This window comes from Cyprinodon variegatus, unplaced genomic scaffold (genome assembly GCF_000732505.1).
Source record: "Cyprinodon variegatus isolate N-32 unplaced genomic scaffold, C_variegatus-1.0 Scaffold658, whole genome shotgun sequence".
Lineage (NCBI taxonomy): Eukaryota > Metazoa > Chordata > Actinopteri > Cyprinodontiformes > Cyprinodontidae > Cyprinodon > Cyprinodon variegatus.
Window position 1 is genome coordinate 102642 of NW_015151111.1, and position 27020 is coordinate 129661.

A 27020-nucleotide genomic window follows, 5' to 3' on the forward strand; every position below is an offset into this window, starting at 1 on the left:
ATGCCACACAATAACCACACATTATGTACACTTTTTTCTGTCCAGCTTTGAGCAGAACATTATATCTATTACTTTATGTTACATTATATAAAAACCCGAGTTACAGATATGAGGCAGGAGGTAATGTGCAACCAGCAAAGGTAGTCTGCGTCCTTGCACATTTTGCATGTTCTCTGCAGTGGTTTGTGACTATATATGTTAGTTGTTAGACCAGCTACAACTTTTAAATATGCCTTACCTGATTATGCATGGATAAAATGTGCAACTGTTCCTCGTTTTTGATATGTTTAAACAAAGCTTAAGGGCATTTGCTCTCATTCAGTCAGTTAAATTACTGAACACAGAAAATAAAGTAAAACATATATTTTTCCAATCAAAACAGACAGAGATGTGGTACCTTGTTGAAAAGGAAACAGTTACATTATTTCTGAGACCACCAAGTTTCAAAAGGAGCTGTTTTGTCCCTCACTATCCTCGCTTCTCCGCCTGGGTTCTCTAGTGTTTGAGTTAGAATAAGTGTTGTGAGCAGAACTGTTCATTTCAACTGCAGCCCTTGTCCTCTTCTTCTTGCTTCGCTTGTTTTTGCAGAAACAGAGGACCCCGGTGACGCAACACCCAACCAGTAGGCCAATGATGGTCAGCACAGCAGCAAGCCATCCTTTGACAGTGCCTGGACAATGTGGGGTGCAAGGTTCTGCTGTACTGCTGCTCATTGTTGGCACTGAGGTTGAGGTTGGTTCCAAATTGGGAAGACTGTTTATGCTTGTGAAGATATAAGGCTGCTCCTGAAACAGGTGAAGGGATTTCATTTAGAGAAAGGTACACTGCCAACAGAAAGTGTCATCTTGCTTCAATTTCTCCATATTTTGTTTTAGACAAAAATTTATGTTTATTAAAGCTGCTTAAATATTATTTTCAAATTGAACTTTTTGGACAAATGAGCCTCATCAAGAGTAATATTCAAATTTACTAAAAATGACTGTAGTAATCTGACACAGAAAACCTCATATTAACACAGCAGAACCCATTTTTAGGCGCAAGTGTTTGCAAGTAGGTGATAGGATTGGGCTTTGAAACGAGGACATTTGCATTCAGGAGTAAGTACTTCACATAAAGGGCACATGCACTTCCTCTACTCCTCAAACCCATTTCTTGTTTTTATTTAGTGTTTTGTAAGTACTCACACATGTGGTTTGAATGACTTTTGTGCATCTGTGGCACCAATCATAGCCTCTTTTGGATTCCTCTATATGCTTGCCACAAATTTGGAGGTGTTTTGTCCCATTATTTCATACAGATCCTCTTAAACTGAACCCATTTGGATGGCCAGCATTATCTGACTGCATTTTTAACTCTCAAGTGTGATGATTAATTGCATTAAAGTCAATCTTGTGACAGAGTCACTTAGGGGCATTCATAAACTGCTTGTGAAGCCCCATGCTTTGTAATTTTGACCTTCAGATTTCAGAATTGTTCATTTTTGTATAATCTCTCTATCTAAATCAGATCCTATGTTGAATGCTATGCCCATGAAAACATAATGCATGATGCTGCCACCTCCATGCTTAATAAAGCACTGCTTTTCATCTCCAGACATGCTGGACATCTCAGAACCTGCTCTAGTTACATTAGACCAAAAGATTCAGCTTCTTTTCAGCTCAAGCAAGTTTTTAGCAAAATTCAACCAGGCTTGTTCGACTGGCATCTGTAAGGCCACCGTACCACTTTTAGTCTTCACAAGAGAACATCAGAGCTCCAGCTAAGTGGGAATTAGAGGCATGATAATTTTCCCTAAAAGCCCCTATTTTCCGGTTACATATCCATTTTTTCATTTTTTTTCCATTTGAACCATCTTGTTGACATTTTTATAAAGATAACTATACATAAATTGGTGACAGAATGACTCGAATGAAGTCAAGCAGTGTGAATACCTACTGACTGTGCTCTACTTAGAGCAGAAAAGCATGTGCAAAAGTGGGTCAACAGTCGCAACACGAAGCAGCTGTCTTACCTCAGTGGGGCACTTGAGGATATTTCTGTCGTTGGTGAAGTTGTTATAGGTCTGTTTTTTACCAACTGGCTCCAGCTAAAGATGAAACAAGAACATGCTTTTGCCCATCTTAGGTGGTAATTTAGCAACACTGCGTTGTAAACCCTGCAGTTAGACTCACCATGTTATTCCACAGAGCTGCTGCCATGTCAGCCTGTCCTCGCTCACTGAAGTGGAAACAGTCCTCGGAGAAGAAGCTAGTGTCAGGCAGGCCATCCTGCAGGGATAAAAAAAAAAAAGGACAGGCTCTCTGAATAGATTCTGTGCTCTACCTTAAAGCTAAATCCTGGTATGTATGGTGAAACGCAATAGAATGTTGTTGCACAGAAGACTTACAGCATTTAATGGAATAACTGAGGTTCTGAAAAAAGGCTGGATAACTGCAGCAAAGTCCTCTCTGCCGTCATAACGACCTCCATACACCACATTTATAGTCTCGGTCTGGCAAAGGTGGATACAAATATTATCACTGACCCATTTAACTCATGTCATGTTCCAGAGAAAACATATAAAGTCCAGAAACCTGCAGCTCGCGATTGATCCATTTCATCTCAGCCAGCTCTGGTGAATCCTCTCCAGGCAACAGGAAGCAAGGGCAGACCTGCCTGTGGGACAAATTAGGAAATTGACAGCTTATTCTGGAAGAGTAACTGCCTTGTTAAATAGTTGAAAGGCCAGGTGTATTTTTTTAATGTCCCTGTTCAATCTTATCTTATTTTCTGTTGAAATGACATAATCTTACACTGAAAAGTAAATGGAAAAATCAAACATCTTATTTGAGTGTGTTCAATTATTTAGGAGATAGTAACTTCTGCAGAATCACAATCAGCATCCAAAGAGGTATCTGACCATTCCTCTCAGCACAATCTGTCTAAATGTTTCAGATGCCTGGGTTCTCTCTTAGGCCCAGTTTCCTCACTGAGCCTAAGAGTTTCCTCACTCACACAGTTTTATAGTTTCACCTAACCATCAGTATTTAATATGATTTAGGTCTAGAGAATAAGATTGGGCAGAACAACTTTTTGTGTTGATGTTTCAAGCCATAAATTTGTTAAAAAAACATCCACTGAAGGCCAACACTGCAAACCCCAGTAAATTAAATGAAATCTAATTGTATATACAAACCAGTTATCTCAAAAGCAATTTGAAGTCAATTAAATTAACTTTTTATGTAAGAAAGTATTATAAAAATGTAATTTTTGTGACCCAGAAAATTTGTAAGTTACTTTATTTTGTCAACTTTACTTTAATATTATTCATTTGTATTCAAGGTATATATTCTTTTTAAGTCCAGGATACTCTAAACCATGGGTCACTGACCTTTTAAGGCTGAGGGCTACTTCATAGCTATTAAGTCATAGCAAGGGCTACCAATGCTGCTCTATGAACTGGAGGGGTCAACATTCACCTAAACTTCATACATAATAAACATATTTTTATTCTTTCTATTCTATTATAATTCCTAACTTTCTTTTAGATGTAATTTTAATATCTCTATAAATGCTTAAATGCTCTATATGATTAACATAATGAAATGCTCAATAAAAGATTAAAAAACAACAATAAAAGAATACAATACAATTTCAAACTTAGTCAATTGGGGATCCATTCTGTTTTTAGAAGACGCTGAGGGAACCCCATGTGGTCCTGGAGGGCCCCTTGGTGCCTGCAGGCATCTCGTTGGTGACCCCTGCTTTAAACAAAGCTTAAAACCAATTGCAAAATAACTAAGGTGATAGAGTCCAGTGCAGCCCGGCTAACTGAAAATACCTACCCATTTTGGCCTAAAATGTCTCCCGAAGTTTGTTTCAGATTAAGCATATAAAGTATTATAATATAATATGTATTATGAATGTCAAAACTCTCACATTCAAGGTTACTGGTGTTCTTTTAATGAGTACTAATGTAATGCATAATGCACCATGTGACCAGCAGATTTGACAAACACTGTTGCCTATTGCTGAACAGACCCCATTGATTGTATCAATAACCTTACTTATGGTGTTGCAGCATTAGCCACACCTTTTGCCAAATAGTCAGGCAATAAGATCTAATTCTCACATTGATCTGATTGTCCTACCACTTTCAAATACTTAACTTTGTTTCCTGAACGCACCTTAAATATATTTATTTATGAAGGATATTTTGTCCAGTAGTTCACTCGTTTCATTTAAGATTTTTTTAAAACCTTTTTTATTATCATTACATTGTAACAAGTACTGAGCAATGAAATTTACTCTGTGCATTTAATCCATCCCCTTGGGGAGCAGTGGGCTGCCATTGAGCGGCGCCTGGGGAGTGTGGGGTTAAGGGTTTTGCTCAGGGAGGCAGAGTGGCAGTCTGTGGGAGTTGGGCTAGAACTCAGAACCTCTGAATTCCAAGCGCAATGCTATAACCAGTAGGCCCCACAATGAGTATAAACAACAAGTTGATGAGAAAAGAGTTCTGTTCGCCTAAAATAATTTGGTAATTGTTAGGTTTTACAATCTGTTAAAACCTGTTAGATTTGTATTTATAAAACAATCATTTGGCACTTTAAATATTTTCTAATGCCATGTTTTCTAACACGAAATCTGGTTCTTTTGGAGGAAAAACAGCACAACAGATCCTCCACCATACCAAACAGCGGGCATTCCCTGTTTAAGATTTATTGTGTTTACATTGGTTAAGTTAGGGCGTCCATCTCAAATGTATAACTTTAAAATAACTGGTTGGCATTAGGTTGGCAAAGAGTGTTATCCAGAATACCTGCACTGTAGATATGTAACTCATTGCCTGAAATAACATGTTTTACATAACTCTATTGTAACATCAATAATTTTATAATATGTTTTCCAAGAAATTAAACAAAGTGGTTTTCTATTGTTTCTGGTGATTAAAACAAAATTATTCCCAGCATTTACTTGTTAGGAGCTTATGAACTTTTTCTTTCTCTGAATAATAAAGAAGTGATCAGACCAAATATTGTTGCATACTTTTGCACCAGGCTGCATCCAATACTATCCTTATTGATTTTGCGAAGGTCTGAAACCTCCAGGATTTCTACGACGTTGACGATAGTTCTGGGAACCTAAAAAAAAACACAAAGAAAAAATAATCTCATTAGCTTTTATCCTTTTAACGTTCAGTGCTGATTTTAAAGAAAAGTAAAAATGAATAATAATTGTAATCTCACCTCATTGTACAGAATATCCAAGCTTGTCCTCAAGTAATTGCCGTAGTTTGTATGTGAAAGCGCAGCCTGTGGTGTTTGAGGCAAAAATAATAAAATAAGCAAAGTTTTTTTTAACAGTGCATGGATGGCTCCCTGGTTGCAGTTCAACACTACCACAGCTAATGGGTTTGTGGCCTGTTCTTTATTTATTAAGTTAGAAGAGGCATTCAACCATAAGACTACACACATAACTGCTTCCACCATGCTGGAACTACCCCAGGGTAAGTCCTCATCTTAAATTAGGATACTTTCTAATATCCTGTTTTAAAATAGATACTTTAAAAGAAAGACTGCTTAGTCTATAAAGCCTAAGATGAGTCAGACAAGATGAAGAAAGTCTTTTGAGTTGTTTATCCCACTTCAGGAACAAGGCCTGTCTCTATCCCTCCCCTCTGTGCTTCTTCAATGCAGACAGAGGCTGGGATAGATGTGGGAGACGGGAGGTCTGTGTTGGAGGGGTAAGGTAACAGAATGTGCTCATTGAAAAGAAAGCATGTCTGCTCTCATCTCACTCTGACACAATACGGCTATTAGAGGAGAGCCCTTCACAAAGCCTCATTGTGCTCAGGAGCTTAGATCCATTTGAGGAGTGATATCATGAGGCAGCTCCACACAACCCCCAGGGAGTTTAATCAGAGATCCAATGCATTGCAGGGGAAGGGCTCACCCGGTCGTTGCAGTACTGACAAAGGTCGTTGCCTCCGATGAAGAGGGTCACAAGCTTCCAGTCATTCTGAAAATCCACGGTCTAACTCCAGCCAATAAAAGATTCAGAGTAGCAGACAGATGGTGCAAAGATTAGAATGAAATATTATGAACTGCAACAAATCTGAGCAACAGAACAAATCAGAAATAAACTCACCGCAGAATTTTTCATGGCATCAACCAGGCTTCTGACCTGCCCTGGAATCCCTCTGCACACAATCATCAAGGTATCAGCATGCTACTTCTATGAGGTCATAAATTCATTCATTTTAATCAGTATATAATGTTCCTGGGAAATGTTTCAGCTTACCCTGCTTTAGCCCCAGATATGGCCATATTGAAGCCAATATTGTCTTTCCCAGTCCCCGTTGAAAACCCTTTGATACCAGGATTGAACTTCTTGAGGATATCTAATGTAGAAAGTTACAAATATGTTTTACAACATTGCAGAGAAATTGCCTGGGCTAGGTCTGACCTCTAGTGTTGCTAGTTTGCAGTTACATAACATAGGGGGGAAAGCGAGGCTTACTGGGCAGTGTGGTGACAGTCTCCAGAGTGTCATCCCCTCCAATACTAATTAACAGAGACATTAAATGAATAAAATGCTTGCAGAGGTACAGGGATTTGCTTAGAGCTTTCTTATAATGTGTCTCACCTCCATGACACACCCCTGTATTCTATAGGCAGCTCCAGCAGGTTTGTCGCCCTTGCACCAAAAGCAGCCTGTAGGGGAAGATAAAAGCTAGTGTCTGTAGTCCATCTTCAGATACAGTACATTTTCCAGGTTTTTTTTTTCTAGGTTTTATGTTGAAAGATTTTTACTGTGACATGGAAGGAAACAAACACAATAAAGGAAACTAATCTTTTCACATCAATTCAAGCCTTGCCACAGATTCTAAGTCAGATCTGTACTTTGACTGGACCATTTTAACCAATCAGCAGGCTTGATCTTAATTCCCATTATCAGATATGAAGTGCAATAGTTTTGAACTTAACAGAAAACCTTCTTTATAATCTTCGTGGTCCCAATTGAGTCATGGTAAACAATAGATGTGGACCCCCCATGGCTTATTGTTCTTTCATAAAGGCCAGATTTGTAGCCCTGAACTTGATTAATTGTGACGTTTTCTCTTAAAAACCATGGCAACCATGGGAATTCATGAAAATCTACTCAGATATGCCACTAGTGTACAATTACCAATTTGACAATTTTGGAAATAAATCAACATAGGAAAAAATCACTGATCTGTTAATCTAGTTTTACGATTAGATTTTTTTAATCTTCTTGTCTGTAAATATAAATCTAACTACATTAAATGTATCTTTATTTTTATCTTATTTTTTTATAAGATCTGCAAAACTTTAGATGCAAACTGCAGACTTTTCCAAAATTTTGCAAGACAGAGTAGAAGATATATTTTGGGTACTTTGCTCATGATCCAAAAATAGATTTTAAACCCTGCAAGTCGCTCAGAACAATAATGCGACACCATTTCAGAAATGGTGTGGAAAACTTTAGAAAGTAGACCTAAAAGTAAAACAAAATTTCCTTTACTAAAAGAAGAGGAGTTGCTAGGCTTTCTTCTGACTAGATTCCAGATTTCATGCACTAAATCAGACCTTCCAACCAGCATTTACTTACTGTTAGAGAGTCTCCAAGAGCCCCGACCACCTTAATGTCTGCTGGACGTACTCTGTGAGCTAATAAAAGCCAAAATGAGTACTTCTTTATGTCCCAAATGTCTCAAACCCAATAATCAAATTCATTGTCACCAGGATGCTTACCTGAGGTGGGCACAGAGTTTGATGGACTCATAGGAGTACAGGAGAAGTCCTTGCCCCAGTTCTAAAATGTGACAAAGGAATTTTTTGCATGATGCTTACAAAATGAATACTTGGCAGATTAAAATTAAGGAAATGAGACTTACAGTGATGTTTGGAGCTACTGCTGGAGGACCTGGAAAGGTGTAGTTGCTGTTGGCTGCTGTTCGAATAAATGGGATACTCTAGGGGGGAAAGAACCAAAATAAGCCTGAATCCTTTGCAAATCTTTGGAACAATAGATACGATAGAGTTTCTGAAAAGGACTTACCTCTGATGGACAATTCAGGTTAATATCACCTTGGAAGTCTTGTGTGTGGGTCTTATTGCCGACTGGCTCGAACTAAGATGTGAAAACCAAAGCTTTGTTTTAGATTAAAAAGGAAATAAAAAGAGAAACATGTGATGCACCACAGAGCAAACTCTACCATGTTGTTCCAAAGCGACCGAGCCATGAGGGTGTGAGATTTCTGGCTGAGGTGAAAACAATCAGGTGCGAAATAAGAGCGATCAGGCCGACCATCCTGATATGAAAGGCGAAAATGATTAGTTAAAAAGTGAAAATTAAAAATAAAAGAAAATCTGTGAAGAAAAAGCCTTTCCACACACAGATAGCCTCATTGCTCACCTCTAACCTGGGAACAATAACCTCTCTAAAGAAGGGCTGCAGTATCACGCTGAAGTTGTCATGTTTGTCATACCGTCCAGAGTCAATCAGCTCTCTCATATGATGCTGCAGAAGAGAAAAAGGTATAGGAGTAGTAGCAGACACAGATTTCTGTTGCTTCCTTGTAATACATATCACAATATTTATTCAATTAAACACACACATTTCTAAAATAGTACATGTTTCACTACAAGCTTAAAGAACAAACCAAAATAAAAATATTATTTATGGCCAATACTATTTTCTAAAAAAAAAATCTCAGTATTTTCCAGGTCTTAACCTGACCAAATGGAAAACTAGTGAATTCTCCTGTGCATTTTGGAATATTATGTTGAACATATTGGTTAAAAAATGCAACTTTAAAAGAGAATTATTCAGAATAATGCAAAACTAAGGAGAATTAGGATTTAAAAACAAATCTAACTTCACACTTTTATGAAAAAAATATTAAAAAAGGTAATTATCTTTTAAAAAACCAGTTAAGCAATTTCCACCAAGATCTAATTTAAAATTTTAAAATCATATAGAGATTTGAACTGAAAGGATAACAGATATTTATAGCTTTCCAAGTAAACAAGCCAGTCGTTGTTTGGAGAAACGTTTGATGGAAAAATAAGATTAATAACGATTAATCTGCTTGACCACAGTGACAAAAGTTTAGAGTGACAAAAGCATGGAATTAGTAGCAGCACAGTCTGTTTCATAGCTGATAAAAGCTCTGCTATTACTAAGTGGAGGAATAGTTACACACCCATTAGGGCCTGTATGCATTAAATACAGGTAATTCCTGCTATCAATTTAAAAGCCTTCTAATTTGTTAATTTTCTTCCAAGTCAAAGAGAAGTATATTACTTCCAAAACACAAAGTAAAATTTGGATTAAATCTGATACCAAGGATGAAAAAAATCTTCAACAACATATTCAACTTTACCTGATAAGCTCTGTTGAAATCACTGAGCTTCTGCAGCTCTTGTGATCCATCAAGGGGCTTCAGCACACAGGGGCAAATTATACTAAAAGAAAATCAGCATTAGGACTGTTAATAGCAACAAGGCAGAGTTTTGTTTTTTTTTTTTTTTTATCTTAACTATTTGTATTGCTGAGAAAAAAATCACTAACTTGACCATCCAGGTGGGACAACCCAAAGATGTGTCCTGGTGCAATTCCCGCAGGGGTATGATATTAAACATCTCCACCATATTAACAATTGCACGAGGCACCTGAAAGATAAATAAGTAGACTTTAGTCATTCATATTTAATATATATATATATATACATTAAAACTGCTTTTATTATAATGATGCAATATGACATGAACGTACTTCTGCGTGGAGTATGTCCAGTGCCTCCTTAATACGGAGAACCACATTTCTAGCTGAAAAAAGGACCTGTAGGGACAATTGTAATTATTTGATGTATTTGATAGGACACATGTAGTTAAATATTAGTTCGCTTCCACTGAGATGGGATGTTTTTTTCACCTAGTTTTAAAATTGTAAGATAATCAGAATCAGAATCATTTTATCAATCCCTGGAGGGAAATTATTTTCTTGCAGTGCAACCGTTTACAGAAGAGAGAGAACAAAATTGTAAGTACAAGTAAGATATAAGAATAAAATAAGATAAATAAGGATCACAGTATACACAATCGAAAATTAAATGACTGCCAGAGAGATGAATTATACAGTTTGATGGCCACAGGCAGGAATGACTTCCTGCTGCGCTCTGTGGTGCAGCGTGATGAAATGAGCCTGACTGAAGGTGCTTCTGGGATAACTATACATTATAATGTTAAATAATTGAGGTAAACCATATGTCAACCATTCAAAATAAATGTATTTATTTAAGCATGCTTCAACTTGAACATTTAGATATGATTCCAAAAAATTGTGTAACTTTTAAAATGTGTGGGAAGGAAGAACTTACACTGTCTGTGCAGTAGGCACATATATCATTGCCCCCAATAAACATGGTGATCACTTTCCAGTCATTGTTGAAATCAATACGCTGAAAAAAATGGATAAATGCTCTAATGTTAATGGTAAACAATATGAGGCATAGAAATGTGATATTATATTGCATTTATAACGTGTAATTTACCGAGTCATTTTTCATTTTGGCCACTAGAGTGCGCACTTGCGGTACCATGTCACTATAAGAGAAGACAACTATTAGTAAGCCAGTGATATTACCACACACTTCTTCTTAATGTGGAAATGAAAAGGTTTTTAAGCTTTGGGATGGATGGCGGTGAACTTACACACTCTGTGCTCCTGCTACGGCTTGATTTAGAAAGGCTCCTGAACTGTCCTGGTTCCCGATGCCCGTTGAGAATCCAGTCACCTTTGGGTTAAACTCCTTCAGGATGTCTACAAAAAATCATTGGGCAGTATAAAATAAAGAAAAATATATATCTATACTATACTGCTGTAAATAGCTTTAGATAGATACAGCTTATTCACAGTTTTTATATGAACTGTGATTTCATCGGCATTTTGAACATCTGTAATATTCCTGCAAATGTTATGTTCATTTTATAAGAATATACATATATATATATATATATATTCCTGCAAATGTTATGTTCATTTTATAAGAATATACATATATATATATTTGTTGATGATGATGATTTCTTCTTCGTTTGGTTTGTTGAAGCAATATGCATGGATTTGCAAATTATTTAAACTATTTAAGGTTCATGAACATGTACCGACACCCTAATAAAGATGTTATCAGAACCTTAAAATGAATCCATGTTAATCCTTGACCAAACTCTCAGTAAGTATTTTAGAAACATGCCTACTGTCTAGTTGAATTTTGCTTCTCTGTCACATCAGATATCTTCTTATCTTTATTGCACAACCCAAAGGATTGTAGAAAACATGTTAAAAATATGTTTCATATTTACATTGAGTGTATATTTGAAACAAATTTGAATAAACATTTAAAAGTTTTTATCAAATTATGTTTTACTATAGTTTCCATAATGTTTCCACAATTTTAGTTTTTGGCAATTAGTATAACGGAAAACCTTGAGAATATATCTGCTGTAGTATGTCTTGGTGAAAATATGTACTGGCTAATACTTAGGTATTATCCAAAATACCTACCATGACAAAACCATCTAATGTAATATTGCCAAATATTCATAGAATCAATCAATTCTTTTTCTACAAGAAAAAGAAAGCTAAATATTTACTTTTATTCATTTGAATTTGAGGCCTTTGGGTTCTTTTGCAATTAAGAGCCAAGTGAACTGCAGTTATACAGCAGCAGATAATGAGGTTTAAACTAGACCGGGTTGCATTATATAATGTGGCATGTTTGATATTAATTGAAGTGACGCATTATGAAATATTAATTCATTAACTACAATCCAGCTTGTTATCAGCACAAAGTTCAAAGGCAAACACCTGCAATGTTATCAAATTACATCACTGCACTGGCCATTGATGTGTGAGCCGTGGCCATCCATCAAGCCATTATAAACGTCAGAGAGTATAAAAAGGAACATACAATTCTGAGTTGAGTTCTGTTTACGGTTTTATTAGGAAAAATTTGCCTCCTCAGAGATTGTTTTGTCTGGTTTTACCTTCTATGTCTTAAAAGGTTGAGATAATCAAACATATTTTACTGTCAAACAAAAATGAATATTCATACATTTGATACAACTAAGAAAGAATTTTATTTTAAGAGGATCATACTGACAGTTAAACATGGTGGTGGTAGTATGATGGATTGGGTTTGGTTTACTGCTTTAGGACTTGGACTACCATTTGGCTGATGGGAGCATAAAATATCAGGCCATATAAGAATATATTTATTAAAAGTAGACAAAAAGAGCCACTTCATAAACTAAAGCACATAAATATTTGAACTTCCTAATGGCTCTGGGGGGTGGAAATCTATTATTTTCTTGGTATTCTCCTAATAAAGACTATTCATGTATAAAAACGCTGCTGCAAATGTTTAATGCCAGTTTTTCTTGCTCAGCATGGCTGTACTAGTTATTATGTTTAATCAGGCAATCATTCTTTCACATCAGCCTGTATAATGTTCACCTTGATCAATCAAATCTAATCGTCAATTGAAAACTATGTTTTATCATTTTCTTCAGTTATCTTTGTCTGAAACTTGTAAAGGCATAAAAAGTTTTTCAATGCGGTGTATTTATGACAATATCAGATTTTTATTTGTTGTCTGACGTGAAAGGCGGCTCTATGAGGAAGAGAGTGCACCACATCAAGTGTTGAAACCTCATTGAGTAACCCTTATACCTAATAATCATTTCAATATAAAACATAGCAAACAAACATACTTGGTAGAGTTGTCACAGTGGTAATGTTTCCATCTCCACCAATGCTGAAAATTGCAAAAGAAGACATCCTTAGTTTATTAAATAATATATATATATATTCAATTCAATTTATTTATATAGCGCCAATTCACAACACATGTCATCTCAAGGCACTTAGATCAGGTGAACTGTCAGTCAAATTGATTCAAAGTTTTCTATCTAAGGAAAACAAGTTGATTGCATCGACTCATTGACTCAAATGCAATCCCTCACACTAAGCATGCTTTTAGCGACAGTGGAGGGGAAAAACTCCCTTTTAACAGGAAGAAACCTACAGCAGAAGCAGGCTCAGTGTGAGCAGCCATCTGGCAAGGCCGACTGGGGTTAAATATATATATATATATATATATATATATATATATTGATAAGATTTATAAAACTAAAAACTATATAAAACAAGCAAACAATCAACTCACCTCCATGACAGTCCTCTATATTGATAAGTCACCAATAATAGGTTGTCCTCTTTAGCACCGGCACCATTGGCTGCCTGCAAAAAAGTCCATTATTTTCATGTGTTATCCTGGAATATGTAAATCATATTTCAGTATTAGTGTAAAAAAAAACACTGGAATGATAGTGATAATATTGATAATTATTGATGTCGATTGATGTCAATTACTAATCTCAATTAGCCGTTTACACAAAGAGCAGAGAAAATCTAACCTAGTGCTAAATTTATCATACAGGGAATGAGCTGGACATCTCATTTAAACAGCTAATATAGCTAATCTAGTTACTGATATAAGAAAGGGCAACATAACTTACAGTCAGAGAGTCGCCCACAGCAGCGACCACCTTGATATCCCCTGGTTTGACTTTATGAACTGCTCAGAAAAGTAACAGCTCAGTTTAGGTAACCTAAATTTAACCATTTACCAGATTTTATACTTGGGAAAATAAATCCTTTACCTGATGAGGGTGTGACAGGAGATGGAGTACGATCTTTGCAAAGCACTTCAGTACCCGTTACCTGAAAGTGAATAATAACCCTCATTATTCTTAATCAGACACTGTTTCTCTATAATCTGGTTTGTTTCTTTTAAAATAGCACTTACAGGATCTATAGGTGCAGAGGCTTTACTGACAACCTCCTCCTCTTTTCCAATGGGGGAGTTTATGGATGTTCGGAGGAAAGGCCTTTCCTGGGGAAATGTAAACGTTTTCAAGTTTAATCATATAAATTAGAAGAGGAGAGGTCATATGAGAAGTCGAGATTTTTTTATTTCTTTAACTGGATGCAGAGGTATATCTCACCTCAGTCGGACAGGGAACATTGATGAGATTGTTTTTCATTTTAGTCTGGTCTGTTGACGGCTGGAGCTGATGGAGGAAATCTATGGTTAATTGATATTTGGGGGTCATCCTTTTCAGTAATGTTTAATGGAGATGATTGCACACATTTCCTATTTCCTCATACTCCAGATTTATAGGAGTGTGAGAAAATAAGCCAGAGTTTAACAAGGTTAATCTTAAAATCTCATATCTAATCAGTCTGATAAACAGATTAGTCGATCTCCTTTAGATTATAGTGCTTGTGTCCCGTTATCTACAGCACGTTTTTTTTGTTGTGTACCAGACATTAGTGCACGCCGTGTTCTTTAAAGTGCGCATGTCTATAGTTCATTTATGGGAACTTACCATATCAGTCCACAGCTGCAAAGCCAATTCATCGAGATGGGAGTCTAAGATTTCCTTCAAAGGATCATACCCAGGGTATAGGTTACACATTAGCCAATAGTGAGCATACAATGTCACAGGAAATGCATTATTTCGGAAATCCACTTGTTGGTTATAACAGTTTTTATTAGTTACTATTTACTTACAGAATATGGGTAGGATTCAAGAACAACTGGAGAAGACTGCAGGACAACTGTGAAGTCTTCACCTCTGCTGTACCGTGAAGGATTTTTCAAAAGATCACCTACAGAGTCCTGAAAGCAAAAATTAAATATGCTGCTATTAAAATAGCTCTGACACATGGGTGGGAACATCCTGATCAGTGTTGTACCTGTAGTGCTTTCAGCAGGAATGCTTTATGTAGTCCTGGGTTTATACCTGGTTTTGCACATGAACAACTGCTGCAAAACAAAAAAATGCAAACATTTAACTTAATTAGACCTTTATGGTTTAAAGGTTTAAAATATTTTATTAAAGTCTTCACACTCCTTGAACCTTTTCATATTTTATCAGATTATTAATTGCACTTTTATAGGATTTGACAAAACACTGAAATACGTGTCCTTTCTTTTTATAACGGCAATGCAAAATATCCTTACATTTTTTTATTCTTATATATTTTTTTAGCTAATTTCCCAACATTTGGGTTTCCATGAGAAAAGACTGGCCATGCTATCATCCTGCTGGAAAACTTTAACGGGTTTTCCTTAAAGAATTAAACACAGGTTGCTCCATCCATCTTCTCCTCAGCTCTTATCAGTTTTCCTCCTCCTGAAGAAAAGCAGCCCTTCAATGCAGCAACCACCATTTATCACAAGATTGTATAATCAGTGCGTAACGCAGTGTTAGTTTTCTGTTGCCATATGTGTTCTAAATGTTGAACAAGATTATATATTGCTGTCATTTTTTATGCTGATTAGTTTGGGTTTATTTCAGTTCCTTTTCACAGACGTATACATTTTATGAGGTGCTGCATTGCACCTAGATTGTGCCTCCGTATGAATCAGGGAGGATTGATCACTTTTATCCTTGATTTTTAATCACTTACTCATCTTTCTGATGGTGTCCACTCCAGACCACCACGTGAACTAAAGTGCGATGCATCTGGGAAAACATTAACAGGTTAAAAATATTACAGCAAGTGTTTCTGACTTTCTCAATGTTTCATTCACTGTTGACAGAGTAATCTGATCAATATCACACCTGATTCTGCAGCCTGTTCAGAGCTGTGTCCACCTCCTGAACTGTGGTTTTAACTTTTGCATCAACCTGTTATGCAAAGAACCAAAAACATCATTCAGGAAGACATTTTTAAGGGTTTAAAATGTATATTTTAAGATTTGAAACAAGAAAACTCACATCTGGTGAACAGGCACATCTTAAATCCGCAGGGACAAACAACAGCACTAACTGCCAGTCTGTCACTTCCTAAAACAATAAAGTCAAATGAGTTTGATTGAAAACAAACAAATAACATTTTTAAAACTTTTCAAAATGGGCATGAATAGACTAATAATACCTGATTGGAGGAGGAAAGGTCATCAACCTCTTGTATTGAAGTCCTGCAACACATTACCTCCACTCATGAGGAATAATGCTATTGTTTCCACTGAAGCATTTATAATGTTAGATTTATTTGTATTACCTCTGATTAAATGAGGTCTGAGCCTCATGCTGAGTGACCACATTGGGATTAAACATGGATAACAGCTCTGTGCAAACATAGAGCCCACATTAAATGACATAATGCTATGACACAGCAAATTTATACAATTTTGTGAAACAGGGAAGCTTCGATCCCTGTAATCATGTTGTGCTCATTGTTAGGTGTCCTGAAGGTCAGTGTTCTGTGTTTATGGCCTGCTATCAGAGCTTACAGATAAGTTTAATTCACTGCATGGCTATTGATGCGATAACTTTCTCTTCAAAGTGCATCCTAATCAGACTATTGCTGAGATACTATCTGCACTTGATATGAGCTTTCTGCCGGCCTTGAATAAATACTTTCTAATACATAATCCAACGAGTGTTTAGGTGAAGAGTCTTCTTTTGATTTATATCCTCACTGAAGAAAATAATTCATGCATCTTTTGCATCTACTTAAGCATATTTAGTCACTTTTAAAAAGTTGCTTTATATCCTACCCTGCTAATGTAAATCCAGTCCAGAGAAGGAGGCAAATTTAAGGGCTAAAAAGAAATAAAATTACCTTGAAATGCAAAAAAAAAAAAATTAAAACAAACAAACCAACTGGAGGCTTGGTTCTTGTATCTGAAGATTTTTCATTCTTTGGCCAAACTGCATCTTTACTTTAGAGCTTGTAAGAAAGAAGTTCCGAAAAGCGTTTGGGAAAAAGTATTTTTCAAATGTGCAGAGTGGCTCTTCCAAAGACCTAGGAAGCATCTAAAACTACTAGAAATGAAGCCTAGTGTTTGTGCGTTTTTTTGTACTCTTTTTTCTGATATGATATGACCTGGATTTACAAGAACCTTTTACCTGGAATGGACCCTAAAACCAATGGTCACCAATGAAAGTGATTGGAGTCAGACTTCCAAACACCAGCCCTCTGACAAGCTACTAAAATCGTCACCTCAGTCTCTTTTATTTTAAATATCTAAATATCTAAATATCTAAGTTATCCATACCTTCAAATTATTAAAACAATTGTCCAACAGAGTTTGACAAACACCTGCCTAAAGACGGAAGGAGACAGAGTGCTTTCAAAGAATGGATCCATATGGGAGCAGATAACAAAATGGGCAGGTTAAAAACCAAACAATAAGGACCTCCTAATGGAAAAGATAAAAAACTCCCTGGCTTAAAGATGCATTTAAAAAGTTTAAAATAATCTTACCTCTCAGCCTACTAACAACTCTGGAGGCTTCATTCCTGATAATAAAAAAAAGCAAGTTATTTCGCACTAAAAAATATATTCATGATTCCTTAAAAAGAAGTAAGCATATCAATGAGGAGATTCCTGAAAACTATGGTTTTACAATACAACTAAAAAAGAATTTCAAAACGTGCTCTGGTTGGCGTCACGTATGACAATTAATCACAGTCTTTATTTTTAAGTCATGTTATCTTTTGAAAAATATTAATTTAATAAACAAACTGAGGCACGAAAAAAGAATAAAAAAGTCCTACATTTAGAAAGGTTTTTCAAGATGCAAACTGTGAGAACATTATACCTTTTTGTCATTTTGCTCATTAAAAATAAAAGATGAAGTTTTCTGCTTAATTAGCTGAACTATCCAACTGAGTTTCTAACCTGCAGTCGACTGCTTAACAAACATGCTGCTTGCCAATAGAAGGTTTGAAACATTATAGACATAATGGACGGTATAAACAGCAAAATTTGTCTTTAATGTGTGTCGGAAACCAGTGTGCAGCTATTTTATTCAGCTCTGACCAGAAGTGCACAGCAACTTAAACCTCTCATTTAAGGCAAACAGACATACTATTGCTGGTAATTTGCTGTATATGTCACTGTGGTGTGCCGTCATATACCAGATTCATGTAGCTACTTTCAATCAGTCACTGATTCATGATAAAAAGCAGAAAAAAGAGAGAAAATCACATTTTTGGCTGCTTCAAGCTTGTATGTGTGTTATGTAGGTTTTGTACCTTTCGGACAGAGGCATCCCGACAGTGTGAAGCACTGCGATGTCAGCTGGTGTAAGAGCATGAACTGATGATGGGGGAAAAATGTCAGAAATGTCACAACCTTTTCATTAGGCCAATACAAATTCCTAAAGTGTTGAATCTCTTCAATAGGCTTAATAATGATAGGGGTGTATTACCTGACTGGGATGAGGACCGGGGAGAAGGTATTGCTCTGCAAATGGCTGGCATGAAAGTTTCTGTCTGCAGTACAAAAAAAAAAAACAATACAAGATGCACAGTATTTGAGCAATATATTGGTTATGCAGTACATTTACAGATAAATCAAAACATGACTCATATACTGGAAGAGAAATGTTACTATACCTCTTCTGATTCATGTGTCAGAGGTCCATTTCTTTGCAAATCAGGACCAGCAATAACTACATGTGACAAGGGGCAAAGATTATTACTTTATTGGGAGAAAACCACAGTTAAAACAGTTAACCTACATGTCATCAATAAACAAAGATGACATTAAATCCTGGTGTAGTTTTGCAATGACACTCTTTATAAACTTGGCTTTTCTTAACTGCAGGCTAAAGTCCTTAGACTTTAGAAAAATGCTGTAAACCATTTGATACGATACAATAATGGTAAAAGCTTAAACAGATCAAAATAAATAACAAAACAGCAAAAATTGTGGATGTTAGTGTGAAATCAACACTCTCTAGGTACATCAGCAAAACAAGTAAAGATTCCCGCTAAAAGAGCTTGTAAAGAGCAACATGGCTATTCAGTTGCCAGATCTCTCTGATGTCTTCACATACCTGTGAATTGCAATTAATGTTCTAGACTATTATGAAGAAATGAAGGACTTCACCTGTGAATGTGTGGCAGAATCCAAGGGCTGCCAGGATCATGAGGGCAGCTCCAGTCATGATGCAGAGAGATGTGATTGACACTAAAATCTGTTGGTTTGTGCTGCTCTTTCCTCCTGCACAACTTCAGAGGAAAAATGACTGGGAGCTTTCACTTGCTGTAAAAGTACTCTCCACCTGTGGAGGGGGTGGAGCGGGCAAAAGCCCTAAACAGGGCGAGGTTTTTAACAACAAGGAAGAAAAAGATCGGAAATAAAACTGGATATTTTGGAAGCTTGAATAGATATTATAGTGCAGTTACAATTATTTCAGTAATGCTGATTCCTACATTTACTACTATAAACACAAGCTGGCTTCAAACCTTTTAAGAGAGATAAAACTTTGGTGGGCCATTCATTGTTTTAAGTGGCAGGATACCTTTAAGTCTTTCATAACGCAACTTTTGATCAGCTTATTAGGGTTTTTTCTTTGATAGAGAGCTTTACAAAATTAAGGAGTGTGAACTAAAAGGAACTGGATAAAGGGTTTTTTAAGAGAGCTAAATAAATATCTGAGAGGTGTGATATGCATTTGCATTCAACCTCCTTTTTCTGACACCTCTGAATGAAATATTTTGCAGCCATGTACCTGCAGAAGTCATCTAATTAGTTAATAGAATACACCTTTCCATCTATCTTTCACAATCTCTAGCCAAATTATAATAAATGTAAACTGAGCATGAGCAAGACATTATGAAAGATACTGTGTGGGAGAGTTTCTCCCTGAGTATAGTATGAAAAAACACATGGTGTCAGAATAATGGTGTTGGGAAGCTCTTCTCACCAGTAATGGTGAGACTGAAAAAAAAAGGTTTGGAGGCTTGACCTAAGCCAACAAACCAAAGCTGTTTATTTTTTTTTAAAGGAAAACTCTGCCCTGTTTTTGCAGCATACCAATACTACACACAGAATTCCCCATAAACATGGAGATTTCATGCATTCCTTTGTGCCTGTACTTATGGAACGGATACTTTCAGGTAATTATGTAAGTTAAGCTGATGCTGCATCTATTGCACATTGGTTTTACAGTCATATAAATCCAACTGGGGTTTATTTTTGGAAATGTTTGGAGATGTGATTAGATTACAATAATCTTTAGGAGAGTTGTGCTTAGATGGACTTAAGATAATCAGTCTAGTGCAATCAATTTCACAGGAACCAAGATTGTTGTATAATAATGTCTTGCATCAAAAAAACAATATCAATTCCAAGTCTTCTCCTATTTCCCATAAATGATTGTTTCCAACTTGCCAAAATGGTGACAAAACACAACTCAGATTTTTTTATTATGACTTAATTTCTTTGCATGAATTGTGCAGAGAAAGAAAATGATATATATTTTCCTACTATTATCTGTAAAAACAAAACAAACTCTCTTCTTTTTCATTATCCATATAATCATACATAATCTGGGGGATCTCAATATTTATAATTTGATGTATTTTCTTGACTCATGAAAAGAGAATTGAAACATAATGAAGTTGAGGTTAAAATTAGCTTATATATTAAACAATTGTATTATAGTTATTTAAAATATTTACACAGATGGTTAAAAAAGGGGAAATGTGGGAATATGGATATTCATTCAAGAGTTTAATATATGTATATGTAACAGATTAACAGACCTTTTATCTATATACACAGCAGAAATGGTAACAATTATTTTCAGTTTACAGTGGGTGGAGGAGGTTAGACAGGACAGGGTGGTGATTTGCACAGATTCTAAAGCTGCAATAGAAAGCATTCATTCAGGAGGAAATAATAGGAAAGACCTTGTTTAAGAAATTCATCAGAGTTTGTTTAGGTTTTTCAGGTATGGAATAGATGTTCAGTTCTTATGGGTTCCAGCACACGAAGGGGTAAGAGGAAATAATAATAGCAGACAAGTTAGCTAAAAAGGCTTTAGGAAAGCAGAATATAGATCAGATTCCATTTGGGGAAAGGAAAGGTAAATCAATAATTAAAAAGAAAGAAACAGAATTATGGCAAAAAATATGGGATCAAGATGAGAAAGGGAGAAGATTATATAGGGTTCAAAAATCTGTAATTGTTAAAAATTATGGAGAAAGAAGCAAAAGGGAAGATATAATTTATACTAGATTAAGAACTGGACATACCTACTTGAGTGAGTTTTTGTTTGTACTAGGGAAGAGAAATAATGATTTATGTGAGAAAAGAAAATGTGGATCATGTTTTGATGGATTGCATTAAATATGCCACTGAAAGAAAGAGGATGAGCAAAGCAATTATGGAAAAAGGAAGAGAATGGAGTATTAAAGGAATTTTAGGGACAGGTGGAGATAGGGAGGAACATTTTGTTATTAATAAAGCATTGTTTTTATTTTTACATAACACACATAAAAAATAAATAGAATATAGTAGGTGGAATTCTATAGCTACACACTAATGTACAGTAGTAGGTGGCGGTATGCACCTATAAGCTGTTTGCAATCCGCCAATCTAACAAAGAAGAAAAAGACGACGAAGAAGAAGAATTTCATTTTCTTGGGGTCGTTTTGTGTTTTTTGCGACACCTACAGGCGGACTGGAGTAACAACAGGCTGCAGTAACCGGATGTTGACACTGGCTGAAAGCGGAACGAAGACAGGAACAGCTGAAAAAGAAAAACAAAGCCACGACGACGACGGCAGAACCAAAATACACACAAACTACGGTTTTAAATATTGGTGACATCGTCGAAGGACGAGTAATACCGTGTAGTTGAAACCAGATTGGAAAAGGTAAGAAGACTTGATGTTAATTAATGCATTTTTTTTTATAACTACTTGAGCTCCTAGCTTGTTGTCTCTGTTAGCTTAGCGGTTAGCCTTGTGTTTGTTTTCACTGATTTCCTCTCCCCACTTTTTTTTTTTTTTTAACCTTTGAGTTACATGGGGTCCATGCTAACTGAAAAACCAGTAATGTTAACAGTTCGAAAACATTTTTCGTAAAGCTGCGGTCATTAAAAAGGCTTAATTTAATTTCGAATAAGAGTGCTGACTGTCGAGTTTGGAGTTGGGAGTGCTTTGTGAGATGATGAAACGGTGAGTAAATGCTAAGACTCATAATCTGACAGTCTTCTTTGTTGGTTTCCACTGAAATTAAAAACCTGAATCAAAAATAATACCCTGAAAATGTAATTGATCGCCTTTTTATTTCTATGAAGGATCCATCTTTATTGTGAATAATCTGAAAATTTGAGTTTTGACAGCAAAACTGGCATTAAAAAAATCTAATCAAAGGGGAGGTGGTAATAATAACATGTGAGGTAGCATCCTCAGCATCTATGCATTATTTATAAAGGAGAATCCAGTAAATTGTCAGGGAAGAGAAGACAAAAAGCTTTTCTCTTATGGCATATTTGCATTGAATTTTCTGCATGAATGACCATAAAAGTACCTGTTATTAATCAATTTATTTTTAGATCATCATGAGGCAAAATAAACAGGGTTTATTTTACAAACGTCTTCTTATAAAAGGACATATAACCATCCTCTTTTTGTAAAAGTTTTTCAAGTCAGAGCTACAACTTTTTCATTAACAATATACATTTTTGAAAAATAATTAATCCACTGAATGTTTAGAGTGGTGCAAAATAAAAGTAGGCCTATTCATTTTACTAAGAAAATATGTATAATAAAGTTTCCTGACTTTGCTAGATTTTAGTTGTTTCATGATAAAGATAAAAAAATGGCTTCCATTCCTCAGATTCAAGCCAATAAGAAAACAAAAAAGCCACTTTCCCTTTGGATAGGTAAGCTAAATATTTTGTAAATAAAGGGAACTTTTGGTGAGTGTGAGGGACCAAACTTAAATAAGGACAAAAGGTGTTCAAAATTTGAAAAAGTGCTTTCATTTAATCGTGTAAAAAGGGTTAACAAAGGCTCAAAAGCAATACAAAATAACTTAAATACATAATCTGGGCCCAACTTAACTGAGGTCAACAGAGGATCCAACTCAAACAAAAAACTGACCTGCAAACAAAGAACTAAAGGCTGCTTAAAAAGGGATGGAGTAACCCAAGTCGACAAAATGAGGGAGGCACAACATAACAAAAGAACCAATAAATACAAAATTAACCATTCTATGAAACAAATAAAGCAAAACTTACTTACTTAACAGAAACAATAAATGAGTATTTAAGTGACAAACTAATTGAAAACTTCTTGAAACAAGTCTCCCCGTCAGTCTTTCAAAGATGGTATGCTCCAAGTTTCCTTCTCCAGCTGGTTTGTATCAGCAGCACCTCAAACAAAAGAACAAGTGTAAATAAACCATACAGACAGACATTAGCTAAAGTGTGCACCCATTAGAAAATACCTGTTTAAAATAACCAACTTAAACATAAATTATAATATAATATAAAGCAAGAAAAGAAAATACTAACACGATGTGGTGGTGGGAGGATCATCCACCACAGTGAGAATTAACCGTAGCAGGTCTGGCAAACACCGGGAGGGCACCTTTTACAGGCCAGGAGGTGTTGAACTTGGATCTATAACTTTCAAAAGATAAGTTAAATGATGGTTCTCTAAAAATGGCAACACATTTCCTGTTGTAGATATTTAGCAATAACCAATGAGTTTTGTTGTTTTGTCGTATTACAGTTGCAGCACTAAAAAGGTTTTTTTTGGACTGAATAAAATAATGGCTCTTTGGATTGTAAAGGTTGCAGGTTTCTGGTATGAAGTCTGTCCATTAGGCCAAAATAAATAATTGGAATAAAGATTTACCAGTCATGACCTTGAAATGTTCAACCTGCTGTACTGCACTGTTGAAATGTTTTCAATTTCATATATTGTATATCTTTGCCCAGCTCCTCGCACCTTATAGCCCAGCTAACATATTCCTGTTCATGCTGTTTGTGCCTGTGAAGCTTTTATGATATAGAGGTGCCTTATATCGTTTTTTACTGCAGGTCTTTACCAGGAGTTTTTGACTGCTGGGTACCTCCATAGACCAGAAAATGGGACGCATCTTCTTGGATCACATCGGAGGGACGCGCCTCTTCTCTTGTGCCAACTGCGACACCATCCTAACCAATCGGTCTGAGCTCATCTCCACACGATTCACTGGAGCCACAGGCAGAGCTTTCCTCTTCAATAAGGTATGCTCCAGCTGACTGAGTACACTAGCTTTGACATTTTTAATCAGAGTCTACCAAGAATATAATATATACTCTCAGTGTGTTTTTAAATAATAATTTGGTGTGTTTATGACGTATAAACATAAATAGTACATCTACTTCCACAAATACTTGATAAATTGTTTTGAATCAATTTCAAAATAATAATCTTTGTCGTGTGTGGATAGTTTAAATGGATTTTGTTTAGGGCTGAATAATTCTGTCAGAAAAATGAAAATTATGAATATGTTGAACCAATACATTATTGCAATTTTGCACCACCAACAAAAAAAGAGTTCATTGTTACAGGACTTTACTGTTAGCTGCTACTCTCTCCTTCCATCTGTGCAATTGCAAACCCACTTTAAACATATTAAAGGGCCAGAGTGAGAAATTTAGTTACTTATTCATGTTTAAATTTAATCTGAAAATTGCATTTTGTTAAATTGCAATCATAATGCAAATGTAATTAATGGCCCAGCCCTGATTAATCTCTTTAATTGCTCATTCAAATGTGCTGGGATGGGAATGACTTAAAAACATAGCCAAAGTTTCAACCATCTTACCCAAAGTATTACACTTACATGAAAGGAAATTGGTTAGAATGATCATGAATTATGCAAGAAACTAAATAATAAAGCACATCTATTCCATATATAGATATTATGGAATTATATCTATATATGGAATAGTGCTGCTTCTAATAATTATTTTGCAAATCGATTAATCTGTCTATTAATTTTTTGATGAATTGATTTATAATCCAGCAGCCAAAGGTTCCATTTTCACAAAATGAAACCAGGTGAAACTAAAACGCTTCATCGAGGAGTTCTGGATAGAGAATATTGGCAGAATAAAAAATGTTTTGTTATCTTAAATGCAAAATGTTTACCGGTACATATTTTTGTTGTAATTACCGGTACAGCTCTAAGTGGGTCGTTCTGTCAGCTAAAGGCATATTTTAGAGTCTCAATACTCCAGTTTACGATTAATCGATTAAATTAATTGTTATTCACAATTAAACTGATTATTTCAGCCCTAATATGGAATAATAGGCATACAGTAATAGAACTAAATTCCTCAGTCTTACCTAAATGTTAAAATGGTAGTATATAAGTTATACACCAGTTTAACTGATTTTTGATAGTATTCTCTTGCAAAAAAGCCTACGGTAATATAAACAGGAGATCTATGCCACGTATTAAAGTTAGTAAACATCTGTTCATCTCACTCACTTCAGGTGGTGAACCTGCAGTACAGCGAAGTTCAGGACAGAGTGATGCTCACCGGCAGGCACATGGTGAGGGACGTCAGCTGCAAGAACTGCAACAGCAAGCTGGGCTGGATCTATGAGTTTGCCACTGAGGACAGCCAGCGGTACAAAGAAGGGCGCGTCATCCTGGAGAGGGCGCTGGTGAGAGAGAGCGAGGGCTTCGAGGAGCACGTCCCCTCAGACAACTCCTGAGCTCTCGACCCGCTCACACCCTCCTGCTCCTCTCTCTCTTTTTTTTTTTTTTCTTCCTTTCCGCCTCTACACTGCACATCACCATTTTTTTTTTTTTTCTTCCTTTCCGCCTCTACACTGCACATCACCACCTGCAGACTTTGGGGCCTGTGCTGTTCCTAAATTATCCCTGCTGTTTCAACTAAGACTTTTGGAGATTCACAGAAAAAAAAATGGTGTGCTGGAAAGGAACCCACCAATATATTCACAAGACCCTCACCACAGATGTCCCCTTCACTCAGCTGTACACGTGCGGTCACTGAGTTTCCATTAGAAACACGGATGTCAGCTTGCCATCTCTGGATCTGGAGATAAGTGGAAGGAATTCTGCTGAATTCAGAGAGTGCTGGTCATAATCGTTCAAACGATGCATCCCTCTACTTCTTAGTTTTGTGGTATTTGTGCTCCTGTGTTGTGGAACTACCACTGAATGCATTCATGATACCGAGATGTTTATTCTGTATCAGTTACATTATTCTAGTAGCTTCTAGTTTGACGATTGTAATATAGTTTAAAATCTCTGTTTTCATCCAAATGACACAGTGAGGACTGCACAGAATGATGTCATATTGTAATATCTTTACGCCCAATAGGAATCCAGCTCCTTCTTTGCTTATGTACATGATTTGATCATTTAGGTGTACAGGGGGCGTCCTTCGCAGCTACTGCTCACAGTTTTCAGCTGTTATCCTGGATTGTGGGCTGGTCCGTTAGCAGTGTAAAAAGTGCAGTTTCCAAGGACTGTATTTTAAGATGACATCCCAGGATATTCTACAAAAACGCAGAACTTTTTGCTCCTTTTTGGCACAAGATGTCTGCCATTTCTGGCATCATGGTGACCCGCTCTTTATATAATCTACTGCTTTTGTTATCAGATGGCTTGTTTCATTAAACCAAAAGACAGGCAAGCTTTAATGGGGTCCTTAGAGCCCCCTTTTTTGGGGACTAGACAGTAGTTTGTTTTTATTGTCAAATTTTAGGGATTTAAAAAAATTTTTTTTATGACATCTGATGTCAATGTTTGGCTTTGTTTTTGGCTGTAGTGTGATCACGGTGCTGGTTACAGGTTTACATATGCTCATCACTATCAGCATCAATGTCATTGATTTTGGACCTTTTAATGATTTTCCTTGAAAACAAAACTTCAATAAATTAAAACTACCAGAAAGTGATGAAGAAGTTTGAAATTATTGCTTTTTATTTTATTTTTTTCCAGTTTGGACAGGTTTAACACATACAGGCTCACGGAAATACATCCAATCCCCTTTAACGTTTAATTAAATGTCCCAGTTCAACCTCGCGTTTTTTAAAGCTGCTGGAATGACAGACTTGGCTTCTAGAACATGGTCTGCTAACGTTCAACATGGTTGA

The 27020-nt window shown here is 36.1% G+C and overlaps 2 protein-coding genes across 3 annotated transcripts; one reads left to right on the plus strand and one right to left on the minus strand.

Annotated features, from left to right (window-relative positions):
* On the minus strand, window positions 1-19042 carry LOC107096908 (phospholipase B1, membrane-associated-like). Its single transcript, XM_015393797.1, has 43 exons — window positions 18985-19042; window positions 18489-18544; window positions 18302-18365; window positions 18126-18189; window positions 17353-17387; window positions 16144-16210; window positions 16018-16060; window positions 15858-15926; window positions 15702-15767; window positions 15547-15602; window positions 14830-14896; window positions 14645-14752; window positions 14460-14513; window positions 14076-14141; window positions 13877-13963; window positions 13731-13791; window positions 13587-13645; window positions 13235-13308; window positions 12780-12823; window positions 10719-10827; window positions 10559-10610; window positions 10385-10465; window positions 9781-9846; window positions 9577-9677; window positions 9389-9470; window positions 8419-8523; window positions 8219-8314; window positions 8062-8133; window positions 7898-7975; window positions 7755-7815; window positions 7612-7670; window positions 6625-6692; window positions 6499-6542; window positions 6280-6379; window positions 6127-6178; window positions 5932-6012; window positions 5226-5291; window positions 5026-5120; window positions 2574-2655; window positions 2387-2491; window positions 2172-2267; window positions 2012-2086; window positions 1-785 (listed from the first exon to the last, which is right to left on the minus strand). The coding sequence occupies exons 1-43, from the start codon at window positions 19040-19042 to the stop codon at window positions 444-446; spliced, it is 3366 nt and encodes a 1121-aa protein (XP_015249283.1). The 3' UTR covers window positions 1-443.
* Window positions 19043-21604: 2562 nt separating this feature from the next.
* LOC107096921 (protein yippee-like 5) lies at window positions 21605-26634 on the plus strand. Of its 2 annotated transcripts, none has more exons than XM_015393826.1 (4): window positions 21605-21761; window positions 23939-24127; window positions 25386-25652; window positions 25696-26634. In XM_015393826.1, exons 2-3 carry the CDS (start codon window positions 23987-23989, stop codon window positions 25608-25610), a joined length of 366 nt encoding a protein of 121 aa, XP_015249312.1. In that variant the 5' UTR covers window positions 21605-21761; window positions 23939-23986; the 3' UTR covers window positions 25611-25652; window positions 25696-26634. The 2 variants fall into 2 exon arrangements, with proteins under 2 accessions (XP_015249312.1, XP_015249313.1); XM_015393827.1 differs by having other exon boundaries at window positions 25386-25648.
* Window positions 26635-27020: the final 386 nt, after the last annotated feature.